The 24,019-nt window shown below is 44.8% G+C and overlaps 1 protein-coding gene across 1 annotated transcript in view; it reads left to right on the top strand.

Annotated features, from left to right (window-relative positions):
* The window catches only part of ATIC (5-aminoimidazole-4-carboxamide ribonucleotide formyltransferase/IMP cyclohydrolase), a 29,888-nt gene that overhangs the window by 4,683 nt on the left and 1,186 nt on the right, over window positions 1–24,019 (top strand). Inside the window, exons 3-14 of the mRNA XM_028704619.2 lie at window positions 963–1,039; window positions 2,852–2,918; window positions 4,739–4,827; window positions 5,867–6,018; window positions 6,103–6,259; window positions 7,232–7,357; window positions 8,117–8,224; window positions 9,558–9,643; window positions 11,978–12,067; window positions 13,015–13,143; window positions 14,650–14,742; window positions 22,226–22,408. Coding sequence (XP_028560452.2) covers window positions 963–1,039; window positions 2,852–2,918; window positions 4,739–4,827; window positions 5,867–6,018; window positions 6,103–6,259; window positions 7,232–7,357; window positions 8,117–8,224; window positions 9,558–9,643; window positions 11,978–12,067; window positions 13,015–13,143; window positions 14,650–14,742; window positions 22,226–22,408 — 1,357 coding nt within the window. The remainder of the gene's footprint in view (window positions 1–962; window positions 1,040–2,851; window positions 2,919–4,738; window positions 4,828–5,866; window positions 6,019–6,102; window positions 6,260–7,231; window positions 7,358–8,116; window positions 8,225–9,557; window positions 9,644–11,977; window positions 12,068–13,014; window positions 13,144–14,649; window positions 14,743–22,225; window positions 22,409–24,019) is intronic.

The following is a 24,019-nucleotide window of genomic DNA, read 5'->3' as shown; positions in this document are numbered from 1 at the left end:
TCTCCACAATTTCCAGTAAATTTCAATTTATCTTCCCACCAACCTTGTGGTGTTGGCCAGTATTTCACAGAGGGGCAAGGAAGCCGTCAAGTTGCTATGGATAGCTGATGTATCTAGCTCTAAATGCAGACTTGGGTTTTGGGGTTTTCATGACTGGCTGCAAAGAAGTTGAGTAAAAAAAAAATACTATCTTTTGCCTTTACCTTGGAAAATCATACATTGTTTAGATTAAGAGGAGCTCTATTTCTAGGAGCTCAGACATTTTACTACAAGAACTCTTTTTATTTTATACCCAAGACATTATCATGACTGTACAGAGAACCTGTGGCTAAGGAGGTACTTTGCTTATATTCAGAAGAGTTTGTTCAAATTCTAGCTTGAAAACGTTGGGTGACACAGAGTAAATAATCCTCTTTCAGCTTCCATATTTCACCTGTACATTTAAAGTAGTGATTTATCACAGCATCCTTGTCAGGCCGAACAAGGCTGGCCAAGCCAATTCATATATATGCTACGGTGACTGCCCAAAATTCAGTGGGTATCCACATGGTCAATGCTGGCAGTCCCTGTTGCCTTTTGTGAAAATAAGCATGTGCTTCTTGACTTTTTGACATTCATTTAGGCAATGGTTGCTGCTGCATTTTCAGACATAGGCAGAATAGACATTCATAGTGGATTGTCAACATTCATGAAATAATTGTTTACATTCACCAATTTTTGGATGTTCACTAGAACAGATACATTAAAAGTGTTATTTAATGGAGAGAAGAAGAGATGAAAAGAATCTTCCACCATGTGTTTCATATTAACCAAATACCTATTATACCATCTCAATTGACAGATCAGTCTTTTAGTCAAACAGTTTATTGCACCAAAGGAGTACTATAGAAATCAAGTAACTGACTTCTGACTTTCTTCTCTTTCTCTATCGCTCTCCTCCCCACCCCCACCCCTTTGCACAGAGATGTTTCTGATCTCACTGGCTTTCCGGAAATGTTGGGAGGGCGTGTGAAGACCCTTCATCCTGCTGTGCACGCAGGTAGGTTGGTCCTAATGTGCTTCTGTTGGCTGTATTTTATGGAATTTGTGTGACATCTGGGGAAAGGTGGATCTGCTGAAGTTGCACATCGTCTAAATCATGGCGGGGGGAGGGGGGCGGTGATTTATGGCCTCTGATCTCAGTTTATGCCATCCCTGACAACACTTATCCCAGATTAGTCAAGGCTTTTGCTTCTGGCTCCACCCATCATTGGCTATGGCCACTTCAGCATGCAATCTCAGTAGATTACTCGTTGCCAGGGAAAAGGCTGCTTACCCCATTTTCAAGCTTTCGTCTCACAGAGGTGATGCACTTGGGTCTGGGCTGTTTTGCTCCAAGCTCCGTATGAGGACCTGCATCCCTGAATGCGTCCTCACAGAATAATTCCTTCCCCATAGAAATATAGGGTGCCGCCCCTCTCCCTGAGATCCAGTATTGTGTGTTTGTAGAAACTGGAATTGGGCCTTAATACTGTGCATCTTCCTAGAGGATAATCTGTGAGCCTTATTGCAGCCCATGATTCTGACTACAGTGGTACCTCGGTTTACAAACTTAATCTGTTCCAGAAGTCCGCTCTTAAACCAAAACCGTTCTTGAACCAATGCGTGCTTTCCCTAACAAGGCCTCCCGCCACTGGTGCCCTTCCACTGTTTGGCTTCCGTTTGAAGACCTAGGTAAAGTTCACAAACCAGAACACTACTTCCAGTTTTGTGGAGTTCGTAAACCGAATAGTTTGTTAACAGGGCTGTTCTTAAACCGAGGTACCACTGTAGCCTATGTAAGTTTTCCACAGTGATTATATGTTTGTGGTTCCTTGCTTACAACTCCTTAAAAAGATTGAGTGTTCATTTTAGAAGCATAAAGTCAAAAGTTTTGTGGCTCCTTACAGCTGAATTAAGATTTGGAAGGGATCATGTGCTACAGTTCTCTCAGGATAGTGGTGTTGCTCCAAAATGCATTCAAGAAACTACGGTACATATTTGTTTAAGTCTCCCTTCCTAGTCAAAAACTGCCTTCCTCTGCAAAGGTAGAATGTTGGGAATTGGCATATCAGGGAAAGGCTAGGCTGAGTTTTCTGGGTGTCAGGGGTTTTTTTGTTTTGTTTTAAGCATATGTGAGCTTTCATTTATGTGATTCTCACCTGCATTCTGAAGTTATATAGTCCCCACAGGGCAGTACTATGTCATTTGTCTTTATACATAGCTCAGCCACTTTCCTATAACATGAGCTTGATGACATGAGGGATTCCCTTCCCCCTCCTTTTGAAAGACTTGGCGTTGTGAAAATATGTTGGTTTAGAAATCCAAAAATCAATGACATGTCAAATACTGCTAGAAACGTAGGTCAGTATTCTGTCATAATTTGGAAGCCTTAAAAAACCCAGAGGCAGCTTTTTCTAAGCTCCATTCCTGTGCACAGTTACTAGGGAGTATTCCATTGAACCTGCTGGGTCTGAGTAGGCTTGAATAGGCTTGTGCTGTAAGAGCAATTCAAAGTCTGAGTCAAGTAGCTGCCTTTGAGACTTAAGGCTTCAACACTTTATAGACCTGGGTAGGAATAAGCCCAGTACACATAGTGGGTCTCACTTAGATTTAAAAATACTTTGGCTCATGCTGTCTCAACTTTGATAGCTATATGCTTAGAGTTAACTGGGATGTTCATGAGTACTATTGGAGTAACTAGGAAAGTAGTTGGCACGTATCTCAGTTATGAAATCTCTACAGGAGAATCTGGCATTCTCAGACTTAGCTAATCATACATTGGTTTTCCTCCTCCTTTCTCTAATTCTTTTATCCCCCCTCCCTCCATTAGGTATTCTGGCTCGGGACATCCCACAAGATAAAGCTGACATGGATAAATTGGATTTCAGTCTTGTAAGGTAAAATGTTTAAAGGGTCATTGTGAGTTAATAAATAATCATGGCATAAACCTGCAACCAATCAAATGTTCATTTGCCATAGACACCAGGGCTTCTGCTCCATAAACAAGCCTTTATCTGTGTGTTAGAGTAAAAAATAGATCAGATGCATAAATTTTGTGAGATGGTGTCATTGTCATCATTTTTGGAGCGAAGGAAAAGGGAGAAAAAATAATAGCGTAAGAGACTTAAAGGCTCTATACTTCTATTCATTGTTTTTATTTTGAAACACTGGCAAACATACACTTTTGAGATTTACACAGTACTGTTTGGATTTCAACATGTAAGTCAACTTCCTACGTAAGAGTGCATAAATTCAGGGCCAGAGGCTGAAGACCCTGGGGCTGAAGACTTGGTCTGTGCACGCCCCCCCCCCCGCCCCCTTTCAGTTTTGCGCCTCTTGCCCCATCCCTTAACTTAGAGGCAGCACGATAATTCCTCAGCTTCATTCGATTGGCCAACTTGATGTGGGTATGGTGCAAAGTGTGACTTTGGACGCCAAACAGAAGTTATTCATTAAATGGAAATCAGAAAGTTAAGCATCAAAGTTAAATAAAAGTGGTTCTTAACTGGCCAGTTTTGCGTAAAGCACAGTGGAAGCGTAACGTGGGTCACTGTCTGGCAACTGGTCACCTGATTCTGTACCATCAGCACCCAGTGACCTGGACAGATGACTTTTAGTGTTTTATATTTCTGGGCCACCTTAAGGATACTGGGTTTTTTAACCTAATAAAGGACAATATGGGCACAATCCAACCAAAATATTTGGTCCCTCTTACTGATTTCAGAGGAGAATTAAGCACATGCGTAATACTCTTTCCTCCATCTCCTGTTGGAACTAGTGGGTGGATTGTTCCCATAGTTCTCATTCTGTCACAGTCTCAGCAGTGTAGATCATCTGCTGTTTGCCCACTGCTTCCTTTCAACTGGGTTCCGTATGGATGAAACGCACATTCCTCTTATTTGGTGGGCTGCCTGAAAACAACTTTAAGGTGATGAGCTGACTCTGGATTGCTAGGGTGAGCCAGGTACTGTTGCAAAGGCTGCTCCCGCCCTGCCTTTTGAACCTGCCCTTTGGAAGAGCAGCTGCTGGGGTGTGGCTGTCCTGAGTGCCCCATGTCAGGGTCTTGTTTCTGCTTTGCTTCAGCAGGGATCCGATAAATGATCGCTTTGCATTAGGGCAGGGATGGGGAACTGCATCCCCCCCCCCCCGATGTTGCTGCATTATAGCTGCCATCCTTCCTGACAACTGGGGCCTGGTGGCTGAGGCTGGTAGGAGGAGGTGGAGTCAAGGACCACATTTTCCCTCAGAGGGATACGTCTGGGGTCCTGCATACCAGTCTTGCAGGCGGTGGAGGCAGAGCCAAAAGTCAGCAGAGCCAGAGCTTGGAGTTGCTCCCTTGTTTGTTTCTGCCATCCTCTTATCCCCTCTTTTCATTCCTTCCTGCCTGCTGACAATTCCCCCTTTCCACAAGAAAGCTTGGCATGGGTGGAAGGAGTCTGATTCTCAGGGATCATGTGTGGAGGGGAGGGGTAGCCCTTCCTTAAGCTGCCGTCCCCTATGAATCACACACACACATATCACACAGCAGTTCAGCTTAGCAGAGCGGGGCTCCCACTTGCATGAACAGGATGTCCCGCACTTTTAAAGTGGGTGGCTGTGGCCAAGTTGGGGAGATGTGGGCTAGGTTCAAGGTGCTGTGGGCTGCATCAGCCCCATAGCTCTGCAGCTGCCTGTCTGAAGTGAACAATTTAAAGCCTTTCAATCTTCTTCCTTCCAGAGTTGTAGTTTGCAACCTCTACCCCTTTGTCAAGACAGTCGCATCTCCAGGTGTCACTATCCCAGAGGCAGTTGAACAGATTGACATAGGTAAGTCAAAGGAACATTGGTTTGAATGGATTGTGCCTTGCAACTTTGTGCCAGCAACTTTGGGGCTGTCATTGCTTCATCTCTTCCTGGAAAACAGACATCAGGGAGGGGTGTGGAAAGGGATGCATGTGTGCAAGCCCACCACCGCTGGGTGTCCCGATGTTTGTCTCGCAATGCTGCATTTCTGGCCACGTGGTGGCTTTTCTGTGACCTGGGCAAGCAGAAACGGAATTGGAAATGGTTCCTTGGACAAAAAGGGTCCTTAAAATCTATTTTGTATGTAGTAATTGGCTGAATTTTTCTAAAGGTTCTCTTTCCGCCAGAGAAAATTCCATAAATTATGAAATTACTTTGAGAAGCCAGTGCAGAAACCGCTGCGTTGTCCATCTTACCCAACGATGAAGCTTTGCTGATTCAATGGACTTCCATGCACACAGTGTGGCTTCAGCTCCTGTCCTGTCCCCTCCAGTTCCCTCCCCATCAAAGTTGACTCCAGGGGGTTGAAGGACCCTCTGCAGCAGATTTTGGGGGGAGGGAGCATGGAGGGGAGGGAAGTAAAGAGAAGTCCCATCATAGTGGAACTGCACCTATATGGTGCTTCGGATACAACCCAGTGGTTGTAATAAAATCTGCTAAGTTGTTGGAAGGCTGGCTGTAGAACATGCTATAAATCCTGCAAACCCTGTGTGTGAGAGGAAATGAGTTGTATGTGAGATGACTAGATTTGGTGTGTCTGAGATGTTGTATAGCAAGGTTAGGGAGCCTGAGGGCCTTCAGACTTCATTGGACTCTAGTACCCATGATCCCCAGTCAGCATGGCCGCTGGTCAGGAATGGTGGAAATTGCAGTCTGGCAACGTCCGGAGGACCAGGGCTTTTTTTCAACTTTTTTTCCGGCACCTCCCCTGAGGGTTCTGGCAGACCCTGGATGGATCAGCGCGTTGCGTGTTTTTCATGTTTTTGAAGGTAGGACCTTAAGCTCCCAGTCTGTGATGTACAGAGGAATGGTGATGGTTTTCCTGACTTCCTTTTAATTGCAGGAGGTGTTGCTTTACTGAGGGCTGCTGCAAAGAACCACACTCGCGTGTCTGTTGTGTGTGATCCTGGGGACTATCCCACCATAGCAAAGGAAATGCAGGCCTCCAGCGCTAAGGATACGACTTTGGAAACTCGGCAGCAACTGGCTCTGAAGGTCGGCTTTCTGACTGTGCGTGGTGCTTTCCCACAACTTTCCAAGAATGCTGGTGACTGACTAGTCTCAATGTACTTTCTGCAGGCTTTCACTCATACGGCTCAGTATGATATGGCCATCTCTGATTACTTCAGGAAACAGTACAGCAAAGGGGTGTCTCAACTTCCCCTGAGGTATGGCATGAACCCACACCAGACTCCTGCTCAGCTCTACACATTGAGGTCTAAGCTTCCTCTTTCAGGTAAGATGCGTTGTAAGTCTGTTCTGAATAACCTTATAATGGTACTGTAACAATGCACGCAGATCCTCCTTTCTGAACACAGTGCGTTCCCAGGGAATCATTAAATGAGCGTTTGCATAGAAAACTGGTGATTTCCTATGGGAACATTTCTATAACCTGTGATTTGTCATCCCTTCCTCCATGATTTCTGCCTGAAACTGCTGCAGCCAATGAGCAAAAGCCATACAAAGGAAAAACTGAACTGCCCAATCTCTACTGCTCCTTGATTTCTCTGATCTCTCTCCCTCCACCACGGTTTCTGCCCCTAATGGCTGCCGCCAACCAGCAAAAAACAAACAAACAAGGAAGTGGGCAAACTTTGGCTGTTCGGATATCTGAATCAGCCATTCGTGTAGTGAGGTTTGGGCATAATCCTTTGTGCTCAGATAACAGATTTTTTTTTTATAAGAAGAGTTCTGGTAGTGGGACCTGTGTACTAGGAAACAGTTCTTTTGAATATACAGAACACATTTCTACTGTAATTTTTACAAGAACTACTATCAGGTAGGTCAGAATTGATATTTCCACATCACAGACTGCAGAGAACAACACTTATTCAGTACATTCAAAACAGGTAAAAGAGGTGAGATTAGGGGCTATACCTCATAATCTTAGGCACTACATTTCACCCGGCTCTCAGTAATGCTACTGATGGAGGCAGTGTGCTTTAGTGGTTGGAATGTTGTCAAGTTCTTCAAGCCCTCAGATGTTTCATTCGTTGCTCTTGTTAATGTAAAAGTGGAGGGGGACCTTCCTTCCTTCCTTCCTTCCTTCCTTTTCCCTTGTGTTTACTACTGGTAGGATTAAAAGCGAAGAGAAATGGTTCATAACACTTTGTTCCTAAACTGAATGGCACCTTCCGCTTTGGCTGTTGGTGCTCCCTGCATAAGAATGGCCTTTATGACTGAATTTACTTTTATGTTCTGCCTTCAGTTCTGAATGGCTCTCCTGGGTTTATAAACCTGTGTGATGCTCTGAATGCCTGGCAGCTGGTCAAGGAGCTCAAACAGGCTTTGGCCATTCCAGCCGCAGCCTCCTTCAAACATGTCAGTCCAGCAGGTAAGACTCTGACTTCCAAGGATGGATCCTGGTTAACTTGCTTGGCTTTCTCCAGCTGTGCTATGTCTTAAAGGAGACTGTATTTCTTGTGTTACATCTGCAAAGATGCACTAATGTCCTACCTAGAAGAACTGAGACGCTTAACAGAAAGGTGAACTAGAGCTCTGTTGTGCGCTTCTCTTTCTTGGAGTAGAGCGTATGCGTAGAGTTGGCAGGGGGCTTCAAAAGTCCCTCAGCCCCTTACCAATGCAGGAAATCTACTGCTATAGCTTCTCCAAAATGTCACCGTCCAACACCTGCTTGAAAACCTCTATGAGAGGATAATCCACCACCTTCCAAGGCAGTCTTTTCCAGTCTCAAATAGCTTAGTCCAAGTCTTTTTGTTCTTTCTTGTACTTTGAATAATGGAATTGCGATTTGAAGCTCAGGTTCCGATATTTGCAGGTGGGGAGTGCCATACACAAATGGTACTGCATCTGTAGGCCTGTGGCCCTTCCAGAGGTTGGGCTACAAAGCCCCCATTGGCCACAGCCACTGTAGAGAAACAAATAATAATTTATAATAAGTTATTATTTATACCCTGCCCATCTGGCTGAGTCTCCTCAGCCACTCTGGGCGGCTCCCAATCAAGTATTAAAAACAATACAGCGTTAAATATTAAAAACTTCCCTGAACAGGGCTGCCTTCAGATGTAATAATAATAATTTATTATTTTTTTACGAAGCTCTTCTTACTGCCTTTACTTCTTTTGCCTGCCAGGGGCAGCTGTTGGCATACCTCTCAATGAACAGGAAGCTCAAGTCTGTATGGTGCACGACATGCACAACACCCTGACGCCCTTGGCCTCTGCATATGCGCGAGCAAGAGGTGAGTGGGAACCCAGGGCAATTTGCCGTATTTTTCGCTCCATAAGGCACACCTAGTTTTTAGAGGGGGAATTCAAGAAAAAACATATTATTTAAAGGGAGCGCTGAGCAGAGCCTGTATGCACCCCAGGCTCTGTTCAGTGCTCCCTTTCATGAGCTGTGTGGAGCGTGTGTGCGGCGCTTGCAGGCTTTTCCCCGAGGAGGGAGAAGGGCAGCTCTTTAAAGGGAGCGCGGCTCTTGGGGGCTTTTCTGGGAGGTGGGGGAAGGGATAGAGCCGCGCTTTGTCCCTTCCCCCACCTCCCGCAAAAGCCAGGGATAGCCGCACAAAGCCTCCACAGGGCAGCGGAGGCTTTGCGCCACTAAGGCAGAAACTAAAACAGCTAGAGGGAGCACTGCAGCGCTTGCTCTAGCTGTTCTGGCTTCTGGGGTAGCCCACAAAGCCTCCTCAGGGCAGCGGGGAGCCTTCATCCTGCTGCCCTACGGAGGCTCCGTGGGCTACCCCAGAGCTGCTCAGGAGCGCAGGGCATCTGCGCGCAGCCTGTCCGTTCCCCCCCAGCCCCAGGGACCACACATTCGCTCCATAAGACACACAGACATTTCCCCTTAGTTTTTAAGAGGGGAAAAGTGTGTCTTATGGAGCGAAAAATACGGTATAACATTAAAATGTGTTATGAAAATGTGACACCAGATGGCGTTGTAGAGCAGAATCCAAAGTCAATGGCAGATTGCCTTGGGAGCGTTTCCCCCCTATAGCTTTTGATAGTAGTGTTTTTAATATCTGTATAGATCCAGCCTGGGTTTTCATAACAGGGTTGCATCCATGCGTTTGATCTTACTGCCCTGTGTAGAATTATTGTTTTCCCTGTTCATAGCATGACATTGTGGGGCAGCAGTGCCCTGTCTGTGGGAAATGGCCCTGGGCTGGTTAGACATTTCCCCCACATTGTGGCTCCTGGCAACAGACAGAAGAACTCCATGGAGAAGAGATTCTTCTGCTAGTTAAGCAATTTTGTTAACTTGTGGTTCTTGGCAAGCACCACACAGGTTTGGCGACTTGGTTATTCATGCTGCAGCGAACCACCTACATCAATACTGTGATGTTGAAAATGTTCAGTTGCTACACTGAGCTTGCTTGCCCCCTGGGTAACTTGGGCTGCAGATAAGAAGAAACCTGCCAAGGGAGTCCCAAGGGAGTAAGGAGCACTGAACGCATTGGGACTTACTCAAAAGTAAATGCACCTGGGATTGAGCTGTACACTTAAGAAGCTAAATTCTGGGATCCCTGACTCTGGTAGGTGACCTTTCTGCTGCAAAATGCTACTTTCCTCCCCCAGGTGCTGATAGGATGTCATCTTTTGGTGACTTCATTGCTCTCTCTGACATCTGTGACGTCCCCACAGCGAAGATTATTTCCAGAGAGGTCAGTCCCCGTGGCATTCTGCACCTCTCTGGTCACTATGGCTGGAGTTGGCCTGGCTACTACATGACCATAGAGTAGATGGCGGGTAGGGATAAGGTGGTTGGTGGTGATTTTGTTGCATATAATTTACTTATACAGTGGTGCCTCGCAAGACGAAAAGAATCCGTTCCGCGATTCTCTTCATCTTGCGGTTTTTTCGTCTTGCGAAGCAAGCCCATTAGCGGATTAGCGCTATTAGCGGCTTAGCGGGCTTAGCGGATCAGCTGATAAGCGGCTTAGCGGCTTGAGAAAAAGGGGGGGAAAGGAAAAAAACCCTGCAGGAACTCGCAAGACATTTTCGTCTTGCGAAGCAAGCCCATAGGAAATTCATTTTGTGAAGCACCTCCAAAACGGAAAACCCTTTCGTCTAGCGGGTTTTCTGTCTTGTGAGGCATTCGTCTTGCGGGGCACCACTGTAGTGGGTGTTGTTCTCCCCCTGTCCTCCTCACTAATCCCTGTGCTGCCCTGGGAACCTGCCCTGATCTTGAAACCCTCAACCCTAGTAGTGTGTGGAAGGCCAGACCTTTAGGCCTGGGTTTTCCCCATGTTGCAATAAAGGGCAGAAGTGAGTCCAAGGGAATGGCTGGGAGGAAGGAAGGAGTTTCTGAAGTACACAGAGGCACTGGGAAGCTTAGTTGATCAGAACCTAAGCATGCTGAGCACTGAACGCTGCTCCTTTGTAGCCAGAGCAATGCCTGACTAAACCCCTGCCATTCACCATTAAAAAATGAAAAAGAAATCCCCTCTCCTCTTCACAGTCCTGAAATATGGACCCAGAATAACTGCTCGCGACTGTCAGTTTTCACCAAGAGCATAATTTTACCCTTCACCTACAACTTTTGGATTCAGTTTCAGCTTGTGACCCCTTGAGTTTTATAAAGCAGCAGATGAGATGGAACAACAGGGAGTCCGTACTAATCATTTTCCCTAAATATGTGCACTTCTTGGAGAATAAAAAACATATTCTTGAACTGATCTTTTCTTCCCTGCCCTTTGTTAAATTGATACTCCTAAGCCTTCGGACATAGGGTTATACTTAACTTTTATGCCTTCTTTTCCTGATCAATTTCTGTTTTATATTTCATGGGAGATACCTAAGGCTGTTTGACAGGTTGTTATACAAGCTGGAAATCCCAACTGAGATTTCTCTCTCCCCCCCCCCCCCCCAGGCTGAGCGTTTGTTTTAAGTTGTGTTTTTGTGTTTGGTTTGGTTTTAAAGGCAGACCGTCTAACAAATCCATGGCTGTCCCTCTGCCCCCCAAAAAGGTTCATTTAGGACGAGGCTCCAGCCCCTCCTGCAGGGCAGAGTTAGCCTGCTTGGATTTAGGCTTCTGTAATTACCAGTGGAACCTGCAACAAAATGTTGCAGTAGTGGTGGCAGGGATCCTGTTCAGGTTGCTAGCAAGCTAGCAGTTATGTAGTCTTCCAAAGTATTCAGTTCAGTTCAGTTTTCTGTACCTTTCCCCTCCCAAATGTCAGACAGGATTCATTGACCACTGAAAGGGTTAACTCCTTATTGGGCAATTTGGCGATCATTCCCTTAAGGGTCCCTTGAGCATGCTGACACCTCCCTCTCATCTGTGGCTGTTCTGCTCTGGCTACAATAGGACTGACACTACCTTAGAATTTAGTTTGCTGATAAGATATTGGACATTCTTGGGTGGCTTAACTTTTTTTTTTTTTTTACCTTTATTGGCATAGGTTTAAACAATAAAATCATACAAAGTCACCCAAATATATGAATAATCCAAACACATACAATATATAAAAGGCTCACTAGCCACCGCTGAATAAATCAGACAACTTTGGTTTTAGCTTTAAAAATCTTGACTAAATATCCCTCATCCCTCAACAGGTATTGGGTTATAGATTCTTTATAAGTGGATATTTTGAGCTGTAAGGGAGCCACTAGGAGATCTCTACGATGGGTGTCGAGAAGAGGGCAATCCAAGATTATGTGACGTATTTTATCTGGTGTTTTCTTAATACAGGAGCAGAATCTGTTCTGGAAGGGGATTTTCTGAAACCTTCCAACCAATACAGATGAGGGGGGTGCCTTTGATGAGCCAACATAAAAGCTCTGCAATGCTATGGAGTATCTAAATTATAAAAGAAATTAGGCATTACTCCATGGTGAGGCTGCAATTCTAAGTGAGCAGATGAGCATACAGAAGGCTGGGAGGGGTGAAGTTTTGGGATTTCATGGTCTAGTAGCCTCTGCTTAATAAGCGCGAAGATATGTGACTCATCCAATAGAAAAACGGAATCTATTGCAAACATGTGTTGTGCATACAGGTATCTGATGGGATTGTGGCTCCTGGCTATGATGATGAAGCCCTCAAAATCCTATCCAAAAAGAAAAATGGAAGCTACTGTGTCCTCCAGGTTAGTGTTTGAACTGCTACAGGATATGTGAATATGACAACTGATTTCTCTCAACTCCTCAGTCATATCTACGTCCAGACTTCCATGCTCCCTCCCTCATTTTATTTTTAAAGTGTGATATTTAAGCAAAAACCAATAAAGATATATACTCATGACATCTTAAAACCTCAAAGTGCAATGGCGTTTCTTAAAATTGCCTCTTAGGTTGAGGAGACTCGTTTTAGTGATTCCAAACTGTTTTCCATACAGTATGCTTGTAGTTTGCAATATAAACTTGCATTCGGTGCATTGATGGTTTAATAAAACTATGAGAAGTAAGGAAAACCTGACAGTAAGAAAAAGACTTCAGTAAGAAAAACCTGACAATATGGCTGTGGTCCAAAAGGTAATGAATACAACGTTGCCATCAATTTAGGGTTTAATGGCATATGGTTTAAAAGTAGTTCCTGTTTCATATCTCCCAATGTGGAAGTATTCCCTACTTGTATAGGACCAGACAGATTTTGCACTCAATAGTTCTGCAAAGAAATAAAATGACAAAAATATAGCTATTTATATACAAAACCCCTTAATCTGTGTGCTGGGGGGGGGGGTAACCCATCACATTTTTACTCTGGAACAAGTCCCAGTGCATTGAGTGGGGCTTGCTCCTACTGGAATGTTTCTAGGACTGCAGTCACAGTCACTCTAAGAGAAGGAGGCTAGAATCCCTGAAAGATGAATAACACTTTGGGAAGCCGCCACACAGAAACTTTCAGCAGGTGCTGCTTGCTTGTTTTGAAGTGTGTTTTTGGCATTTGTGAGGACCATGGAGTTGAACATTTCTGGTAAACCTTTTGCTTGCTCCTGGTTTTCAGCAGGTGCTTTTCAGTACTTCATTAACAATAAGCAATGAGAGAAACTGTATTAAATCGACATGGCATTAAGAACAGAATCCTGCTTTTTAGATGGACCCAGCTTACGAGCCGGATGAAAATGAAATCCGCACTCTGTTTGGACTGCACCTGATGCAGAAGAGGAACGATGGCGTGATTGACCGATCTCTCTTCAAAAACATCGTTACTAAAAATAAAAGTGTAAGTGAAGGAAAGGGTGCCTTGATGGGAGAGCTGACTGACAATGCTCCTGTCAGGAATGGAAATTAGAGTGCTGCGTTGAGACCATTTAATGGTTCAGTCTTAACAGTATATAATTGAGTGGCAGGACTCGGGCTTTGGACATACAGCCCTCTGATTCCACCCTGCTTTATCTTGAGTTGAAAAGAACAGAACACCAAGCATCAGTTCTGAACAGTGGCATCCAAACACCAGCCCTCTCCAAAGGCCGATGCTCCCCCTCCCCAAAATCACCTCTCCTTCAAACATTTTCACCAAAGAGAGGCAGGCACCCAACCTGTTGGTGTAGTACCACTTAAGATCAGCAGGTGGCTCTGCAGAACACTTTGCCATTAATCAGGTTGCCATTAAACATCACTGCTTGCCTGCTTTCCCCAGGCTTGTTTCTCTACTGCTCAGTCACTAAACTGTCCATCTTCACTAGTAATACAAGGATGCCAAGAAATCTGGAGACGGGCTGGAGATCCTGTATGTAGTGAGGATGGTAGAAGCAGAAGCCAATTGCTCTCTGTATTGGTGAAACTTGCTCATCTGAAAGTCCACCTTTCCTGCTCAGATAAATCCTTTGGGGTGCCTGTTGGATGTTTCCATAACCTGTTGGGGTTTGGCCTGCAGCTGTCTTTGGGTCCAGCCCACTTCCAAGTACCTGGCCTGCTCTGCAGCAGAGCAATCACGCAGCTTCCACAGCATGTGCGAGTTCCAAGACTAGCACGGAGAGTAGAAAGAAATCACAGGAAATGATTGAGTACAGACACGAGTCTTTACGGTCAGTTTTAAGCGTGGCTGTTACAAACTATACAAAACAAAGCCTCTACTAGAGTCCTGATCGAGGCAGTTTAAACTTAATGCTCAGGCCTGGCCCTAAAAACTGCCAGACCGTCTCTCACATCTTCGCAGTTTGAGAGAAGAGTTTGGACTAAACATCTCTTAGAGTGGATGTGTAGAGACATTCTTCACAGTGACATTGCACCCTGGCTTCTAACATCTTCTGGAAACTCAGTGTTGTTTCTGGGAATGAATGTCACTCCCCCCACCAGGGCCCCCAGCCCCCTCTCTTCTCAGCTCCCCTCTTGGTCTCCGGGGAAGAGGCAGCAGCCCTGTCAGGAGAGAGAGAGAGAGACTCACCCAGGGCTGGTGAAGAGATGTCAGTGTCTCATGGAGACAGCTGCCTTGCTCTGCAGGGGAATTCTGTTAAAGACCACCTAGATTTTTCTAGAAAAAAACTGTTGTGCCTTCATTTTAATTCAACAGTCATCTAACCACTCAGGTTATAGAAGATAATTGGTTTGCAGAGTGTTTAGAGTAAAGGCTCAAAACAGTTATTAAGGTAAGTGCCCTGATCTTCAGTTTTATGTCTCGAGTAGTGCTGCTTAGGAAGTGGGTTTTTCCTTTCCTTTTGCCTTTGCAGCCAGTTTCCATTACTTTAATAGAGATACCTTCACAGCCACCTCTCTCTTGTTGTTTCAGCTGCCCGAGCCAGCAATCCGAGATCTGATTGTTGCCAGCATCGCTGTCAAATACACCCAGTCTAATTCAGTTTGTTATGCCAAGAATGGACAGGTAACTGCTTGGAAACGTTCAAGGGAGATCATCCCATTGTACTTTCTGGCCAGAACGTCAGCTTTTGAAACTTGGTGCTGTGAAACAAATACAAGTGCAGTGATTTAGACATCTTTCTGCAGGGTCTGCAGTTAAAGTTTTGCTAAGTTTCATTTGATACATTCTTCCCTAGTAAGTCCCTTCCAACCTTTTTCTATGTTCCCTGGCTCACAGACTCCCTTGTGGGTGTTTACTATATTGAAGCCAGCAGCATAGTGGGTGATGATGGACATACATTGTAAGTGACTGAGGGCACATTCTCTGCCCAGAAAACAAATACCTTGGTGTACAGTGACTGTGTTTTCAAGCCATTTACGCCACGCTGTCACTGCAGTTGTGTCTTCATCTGGAATCTGAGTGTGTTTTCGTGCACAAAGAATGCTTCCTCTTCTCCACTAGGCGTTGCCATCTTTACTCCCCCATCAGACTTCAGAGTGCTACTTGCACGCCTTGGAAGTGTTCCCCTTCACACCTCTTGTTTATTATTTTCTTTTTTAAAAAATATTTTTTATTAATTTTAACATATAAATTATAAAGTGTACCACAAAACTTATCACTTATACAATCTTTTCAGACTTCCATCAGCACCTCTGATGATCTACCTTTTTAACCACTTCTTATGCATTTCTAAACTTTATATTGCCCTTACATCTCTTAACAAATCATCCTTCCCCTTATCCATTTTTGCAATAATTCCATTAATACTCCTCACAAAACTTCTTGCAAAGCTTCAAACGTCGTCTGCTCTTCACAAATACTTTTCAGATAGTCCGTAAATTTACTCCAGTCTTCCGTGAATTTCTGGTCCCTCCGGTTTCGAATCCTTCCTGTTAGTTTGTCTAGTTCTGAACCAGATCTTGTTTATTATTTTCAAGTGCATGGCAGACCTTTCTGCATACTTTCCAGTTCTGAACTTGCCCACAATTACGAGTGGCGATGATGAGCTAGAAACTGTGTTTGGGATATTGAGTCCTGTTGAGTTGCTGCTGTCCTTCTAAAGATGCTTTGGCTTGTTGGGACCAATCTGCTGACTTTGAAAGAGTTCTCCTGCCTTTGCAAGGAGACTCATTTGTGGTGCCATACAGGCTTACTGCCGCTGCGCCATAAATGTCAATATGTCTCCCTGCATTGAAGTGCTGCTAGGGGCAAACTGGCGGGAAATCCTCTAGTGAGCCAGGGAAACTGTGGCCAAAACGCTGGCTCCCTTGGCCTGAAAACAAGATGAGCACCGCAACCCCATAGTCGCCTTTGACTGAACTTAACCGTCCAGGGGTCCTTTACCTTTTTTTTTTAACTTGCCAATTTGCTCTGCTCTCCTAAGGAGTCTAGGGTGGCAGTCATGTGTCCTGTGCTTTATCAACACTGTAACCTTACAAGGTGGGAGATTGTGGGAGCTTCCCAGTAGGTTTGTCGCTGTTGCCTGCCAGGAAGGGTGAGGAGCTTGGTGCTGTGCTGGTGGTACAGTTTTTAATTTTGATCTTATTAAAGTGCTTCAGAGAAGCCTCATGGGCTGTAGCTGTGCTGCTTCTGGTCTCACAGGTCATTTCAAGCTCATGTCCTCCCCATAAGCATAATAAATAGGACTGGTCCAGGAACAAAGCGCGTTTGCCGCTGCTCCCTTTCAAGAGCAGTGTTGAGCATCCCTCCTTGATGTTTCCTCCAGAGCCTTTGCAGAGGCAGCTGCATTTTCCATTGTTGGAGCGCTGCAATAATGACTGTACCATCTGTGATGCTGGGGAAGTAAGAGACTCCATTCAGGTTCAAGCAGAAGGAAGACTCCTCTTTGCTATTTGGGGCAAATGGTGTGCATTTTGATTCTGTTTGTGTATGGTACATTTTGAACTGTGCTTGTTTTTCTCTGGATGTGGGGCTTCTACCCTGCCCCCACCACACACACTTTTTTAATGGTAGCAGTTATAGCAACACAATGACCTTTTTTCTCTGTGTCAAAAGCATCTTAGTTCACTTCATCCTGTGATTTGTTTATGTGCTCAGGGGGCTATTCAGAGGCTAGGCTGAGCTGAAAAACAAGGGGGGGGGAACCTCTGGAATAATTTAGGATTCTAATCCTTCTTCTGTTTCTTCTCCGGATAAATGATTGAACTGTTTATACCGTCATTTCAGTTGACGCACACGAGGGCTGTATTCTGTTGCAGTCTCTGCAAGCATCCCAAGAGAGTTAACTAGAATACACTGAGATTCTTCGTTGCAATAAACAAGTCATTCAGACCTGAAATGGCAACTCTCCATTGGGTACTTTTGATATACCTTGTACCTGGCTGGTATAGTGTTGGCTGTATAAATGTTCAGTTGCTTTTAGCACCATTCAAGAGCCATTGAAATTCGTGGCAAACCTCCCGTAAATCTTAAAGGATCAGGGCCACAGCCAGAATCAACAAGCCCTTGGGCTGCCCCTTAACTTTCAGGTGGGTGTGCCATGACTCCTCCCCCCCCCCCCTTGGGATGTGCTTCAATATTATCCAGCTCCTGATATTGAGGGCTTATCCACACTTCCTCTTGCCCCACTCTTTTCCCCACGGAAAAGAGTCTACTCCTTAGGACTCAGCTGAGTACTAAGTTCTTTAGTAGTCAATTGGAGCAAACCGCAATTTGGGTTTTCTCTGGGTTGATGCTGGCTCCGTTTCAGAGCTAGAGGGTTTTCCCTGGGGAAGGTGCAGGGCAGGGGGGAAACAGCTCAGACCCCCATGCTTTCTAGGCACGGGACAAGGGGGAGCATGGAGGGAGCCCTAAGTGCCCCTCGAGTTTTTATCTTCAGAGCTGAAAGTATTTGCTGCTTTCCCCCTTAACTAAGAATCATGGTACTCAAATTCAGTTACTCAGACGAGAGGCATATAATAAGCAACCCAGAATGCTTATGAAGGAGTAAAGGTAATAGAAGCACATAGCCTTAGCTCCTGAATTGTTCTTCCCCAGGGACAGAAGGGCTGCTTCCATTCACACCCAACGGAAACCCCTGCTGTGATTTTTGCTAATTTCCTGTAGACCCTCCCCAGCCACGGCCACCTATATTTTTGCCACCACCAAAGCAAGGTAGATTTTCTAGGGGCTGCATGTGGCTTGGGGAATTGGTGGAAACTATCATGCAGGGGTAAAGAAGCTTTTTGGCCCTGGGAGCAGATCTGAAGGTGGAGGTTGTAAGGAGCTGCCATGGGGCAGTTAAGGAGCAGCGCTGGGAGGGAGTCGTGGCTTCTGCCACATGGCTCCTTGAGTGTAGAGGCTCACACAGGATCCTGAGCACACTTTGCTTGGAAGGGAAGCAACTTCACACACCTTGTCTTTCACTCAGTGACTACGAAGGAGTAAGAATTAAGAAATCAAACACCACAGACCAGGTTCTCAAACTTTTTTCTCAGAATATAAATTAGCTCACCCCACATCAGATTTTTTATTGATAATAAATACATTGGAAAACACAAAGAAACAACTCCTAGCAGTGCTTGAATTATAACACAGAACACAACTACTATATAATATGGTCATGAGACACCCAGAAAGTCTAAAACAGTGCAGCTTCATAAGAACATGAATCATTTCCAAAATGTAATTATAAATGAGCCTCTTACATCTATGCCTTAAGTATGAATAATCACATTTATATTAGGTGTAGTTTGAGACAAACAAACTCATCTCTTCAACACAAAGAAGCCTTTCTCTTTTCTGATCTTTCATATTTGTCAGAGTTCAAAATCCCTGTTCACAACAATATGTTGTGGAGAACTATAGAAAAACAGCCAGTGCTCTTGCTCTCATTTTAAAAAGCTATCCATAATCTGCATTTTATTTTATTTTTTAAGCTGATACTATACTACAATGAAATGTTGGAATGTTTCTTTGATTGCCCTTGAATCTTCCCGCCACACTTCCCATCCTCTCCTGGTACACCCGTGTGGCCAGGCCTGCCCTTTGAGAGCTACTGCCATAGACCAAGCACTTGTACTGCTTAGAGGTGCAGCAGTATTTGGTTTGTTGTGAAGATGAAGAGTGTTGTTTGATGTGTAAAATCAGCTTGTATTGAGGGTCAATGCGGTCCTGAAGCCAGTGGAGAAGCCATGTTGGGCAAAAGACCTTTCTAATGGAGCAGACACAACATGACAGCTGCCCAGCATGCAGGACTCTGTAAATCCATTCATTGTGCAGCCCCTGAGGAATATTAAACAAGCGCAATGTTGTGTAATGCCAGTGGCTGTCTTGTTAGCTAGGAGCATATTATTCATTGGCTGCTAAAAAAAAGGCCACAAGTCCAGATTTTTCATTCCCTGTCATTAGGGAACGATCCTTATTTTTGTTTTTTAAATGATCCTGGCAAGATGTGAAATCACTGTAGGAATAAGACAGCAAATGGTTCATTTCTTTCAGTTTGGCCTTGGCCTTAGGGCTTCAACATCTGGTAAATGCAGCCTAGGCTGGAAAGTTTGAGGCAGTGGCCAGGCCTCTTGACCCAGCAAGGAACTCATCTCTCCCCTGGTGCTCCTTTCTAAAGAGCTTGTCCTTGGGCGGAAACAGGAAAACAGTCCCAAAATATTGCAGAGGGTGGGGGTGAGGAGAGTGGAAAGTGTCCCCCAACCTGTTTTTAACATAGCAGAATGGAGGCCCAAACCCCAAAAATAATTGAGCTGAAAATGACATCCATGTGGATGATGCAACTCTTGAGTTTTGGCCATTTGAGATTATAGGCCACCTCCCTGATGACAGTCGCTTAACTTAAGAGACTCTTTGCTCTCTGAGTTCCCTGTTGCAGTGGCACTGGAGGTAGTAAGAATAGCCTTTTACTGCCCTTTAAATACAGGCTTAAAAATGAATTCAGAATTTTAATCTACAGTAATAAGATCGATCTGAGCATATGGAGATTGCTTCAGAGTAAAAATGCCTAAGCATGGAACTGGCATTATTATCTGAATTAGTGCAGGGTTGTGAATGTACAGTTATAGCATAGCTTTTGAGTCCTCATTGCATTAGAATGAGGTTTACACCTTTCCCTGGATTTGTTTAGATTTTTAATCTGTCTCTTGAGTTCAAGGTGCACAGAGCAGAATGCATGGTTCGTAAAACACACACACATATACACACATACCGACGGATGTTTATCCTCACAACAGGAGGTAGTTTAGGCTGAAAAGATGTGACTGTCCCAAGGCTACCCCATTAGCTTTGTGGCTGAACGGCTATTTGAATTTGGTCCCTTGCCTCCTGATCCCAACAATCATAATTTCTACACCCAGATTGTAGTTTAGAGTGTCATATGCTATTCTTTCAGTAAATATTATTAAGCTCTGCTGCTAGATAGGATTGCAGTCATTAATAATAATAACTGGTAATTTCTATAATTGCGGACCCTGGAAAAAATGAGCAGGGAAATTGTTATTAATTGCACTGGTAATGACCTGGTTTTAGGTTAACATTTCTCCTGGTGAGTGCTGGTCTGTAGAGAGGGGGAGGGTGGTGTAAGGCTGCTCTTGGCTTTATGCAAAATAAAACATGTGTTGTCGTCTTCTTAAAAGTATCCTCTCCAGTCAGTCTGCTAAACTGCTCTCCAGCCCACCTGTAAAATAAATTATGTAATGACTTTTCCCGGAGCGTTTTAGATAGATATAACAGCATATTAGAAGGGCTGAGACCACAAAAACTTTGGATGCTAAAAGACGCTTGCTAGCCAGACTTCACGCTTGAGGGTGATTGGCCACCATTTCGCTTTCTTCATTTATTAGTGGATTTACAGGACAGCCGTTTGAAGTAGACTAGTTTCTTAAGAAGTTGTCTTCACATGGAAGGGGTTTCTGATGGATGCTGCTATTTCTGCTTCAGATAGAGCACATGCAGGCAGGTAGAATTTAGATACTGGATTTGCTACTAAGCAGAAAGGCATTAGCTTAGTAGAAGAAGTTGTCTTTCTGCACCAGTTAATTCTTTCTGGCTTTGGCAATGCCCAGTATAAGTGCCTCCATAAGGGGCAGGGGGAAGGGGGGAAATTGTGACCTTGCAGCAGCAGCAGCAGCAGCGTTGTGTGTACCTGTGGGGCTGCCACAGCTCCCCTGGAGCTCCTTTGGCCTAATGACCACAGCACCACCATCCGCCGTTGCCTCCGCATCCTCCCTGCCCCAAGCCATCACTGCCAAAAGAGATGGTGTGCCTCAAGCAAATGACTTTAATATTGAATGGACTTAGGAGGCAGCCTTGATACTGAACAGCCAGACTGCGCTCTTTGGGAACGTGGAAATGTGTGACTGCAGTTGTCGTCCTGCGCGGAACTGACTGGATAGCATCTGGAGTATATAAAAAACCAGTCTGCCTTCTAAATTTCATTTAGATTCCGCCTGCTTTTCTAGTCCTCATTCTTGTGAAAAAAAAGTTTGAAAATATATGTAGAACTAAAGTGGAAACAGCAGGAAAAAATATGCAGGGACGGGACAGTGATTGGAACTCAAAAGTTTTGGATGTTGGTATTCTGCATCTCTGCTTGCCCCCCCCCCTCTTTCTTTCTCCTTAACGTTAGAGGCCTATGAGTTGTGTCTCCCCACCCCTTCAAAAAAAGCTCAGCAGTTTCCATGTATGTTCCAGCATTTTTGTAAACCAAAATGGTGGGTTTTTTTGTGCTTTTTTGCAGGGGATTTTTTGCAGTCAAGCAGTATACAAAATTGTATTAAAGTAATGAATAAATTTCAGCTAGAAATTTACCTACTTCTCCTGAGCTGTGTATTTCCCTGCTTGCAAATCTAACCTTTGACAATTTTCCTATATGTTGTTTTGCTTACGTGGGCAAGTTCATATAATGCTGGACAGCATTAGGTTACGCAGCCTGTTGTCCTATTGAACCTGGTAAGACTGAATTCCAAGGAAATATCTTGGAGCTTTATAATCCCCCTTTGGGTTGGGGCCCCTAATCTTTTCCAGAGGTTCGGGGCTGCAGTGAGCCTTCTCTAGGCCAGTGAAACCTCTTCACTCAGCCAGAATTGACTCTCGTTGGCTGCCTTAAACTCCTGCGCCATCTGCCCATTTCAATGAAGTCTGTAGCGCTAGTGGAAAGTAAAGCTTACAATGCAGTAGAGAATATTACAGCTTTCTCCATAGTGGTTGGGACTCCCACGTTGGAGAACGGCTCATCTCAAACCACGCGGTGCAACTGCTTTCCCAGAGCAGGCTAGATGCCTAGAAACTCGCATAACTTGAGTGCTTCCTTTTCCTTGGCTCAATACATAGATTACTGAAGAAAAAGCAGTCTTGTTTCCTAACTTAACAAATATTTTGCTTCCCCCCCCCCCCCGGCGGGTGTGTAACGTTCAGGAATCTTGTTTCTAAACTGGTACATATTGGTGACACAGTTTAAGGTTTGGCTTTTCTGGTGAGGCCTTGAGTGAATTTCTTAGGAAAAGGTGCCCATGGAAGCTTGCCCTTCCTCCAAATAATTATAGTGCTCTGTCTATTTCAGGTGGTTGGCATTGGGGCAGGGCAGCAGTCCCGAATCCATTGCACCCGACTGGCTGGAGACAAGGCAAACCACTGGTGGCTCAGGCATCACCCACGGGTGCTCTCCATGAAGTTCAAAGCGGGAGTGAAAAGAGCGGAAATCTCTAATGCTATTGATCAGTATGTCACAGGGACCATTGGAGAGGTAAGCCTGGGGGCACATGGCTAGAGACAAAGTCCAGAATCTGTTCAGGAATGGTGCTTGCACACCTTTTGTTTGTTTGTTGCATTTATACCCCTTTCTCCAGGGAGCTTAAGGTGATTTACATGATTCCCCCTGCTCCTCACTTAATCCCTACAACAATCTTGTGAGGTAGGTTAAGCTGAGAGGCAGAGACTGGCTCAGGGTCACCCAGTGAGGTTCTTGGCCGAACCAGGGATTTGAACTCTGGCCTCCCAAGGTCCTAGTCTGGCACTCCGACCACTAGGCCACGTGCAACCTCTACTCACGTAGGAGGCACCTTGGAATGCTTACAACCCTGCAAAAGCTCTTTGCCAAGGGCTGCCTTATTCAGATATTCAATAGGATAGCCAAAGCCCAGGGAGAAAGGGGTGTGCCTTGCATATTCGTGTACTTGGGGTGGGAGCTCTTGGTTGTGATTGCCATGGCTGGATCTATGTGCTGTTAGTTATTGAAGCTGCAATTCTCTGTTGCTTTTATATAGTACTTACTTACAAAAAACAACAGTATTAAAAACAGGCAAGTTTGTTCCAAGTGCATTAGACTTCTTAGGGTAGCGCGTGCGCACCCCCCCCCCCCCCAAAGTTAGATGATCCTTGGAAGCCTCAGTAAAAAGGCCAGACATCTCTGAATTTCTCAGAGGCAGACAATACTCCCATCATGATGTGCATCTGAAAGGTAAGAGTCAGATGCAAATAAAACTAGGATCAGTATCAAGTGTCTTCCTTCCAGATCTGGGTTTTTAAGGAAAAATAGTCACACATCATATTTATCAACTGATATTTCAGAAGATCCAACCGGGTACCTTTATAGCTGCTTCCACGAGAAGGTCTGGTTCGTAAAGAGGGAAAGTTCCTAAATACTTCAATCTGAAGTACCAGAAGAAATTAAGTCAGAGCTGCCGCCTAGTTCTCATCAGAGATCTTTAAGGGAATAAAAGGACCACGAGTGGCAGCTCTCTGGTTGAAAAGCTTGTGCCGAAAGCATTAAAAACAAATACCCAAATTTGAACACTGCCCCCACCCCCTTTAGCTGCAGAAGGGTGTTTGACGTCTTATTCCAATTTCTTGAATGCTTCTCTAGCAAGTTCAGGGCTTCCACAAACGTTGCATAACTTGGTAAACTACACACTCCTTCGGAATGCAATAAAGTCTGAATGCAAGGAAGCAAACAGGGATGTGGTTAAAACAGACATTCTGCAAATCATGTCAGAAGTCTGATTGCTTCCTTGGGGCAAACGGCAGCTGGATCAGTGGCACTCAAGACGGAGGACAGTGAGCCAAAATCCTGTTTTGTTGAATGTTGTGTTGGGCTCCTTGTACTAAATGGTCTGTTTGGGTGCTTTGATGTTTACTCACTGGCTGGAGTAGCAGAAAATAGGCCAAGCAAAGCAAATGACTCTGAAATGAGCAGGGTGCTTTGTAGTAGGAAGCTATAAGGGTACGGGTATGTATTAGTTTAAACAACAAAGGAACCAGGGGGGCTTAGAATTTAATAAACCTCCGAGTACAAATTTTGTAGCAAGGTGTTACGTAGCTGTGACCTTCCAGCGGGGAACTTGGAGAAATGTTTGCA

The sequence above is a fragment of the Podarcis muralis genome, chromosome 1 (genome assembly GCF_964188315.1).
Source record: "Podarcis muralis chromosome 1, rPodMur119.hap1.1, whole genome shotgun sequence".
NCBI classification, from domain to species: domain Eukaryota; kingdom Metazoa; phylum Chordata; class Lepidosauria; order Squamata; family Lacertidae; genus Podarcis; species Podarcis muralis.
The sequence above is the reverse complement of the archived record's forward strand: the minus strand, read 5'-3'. Positions and strand labels throughout refer to the sequence as shown.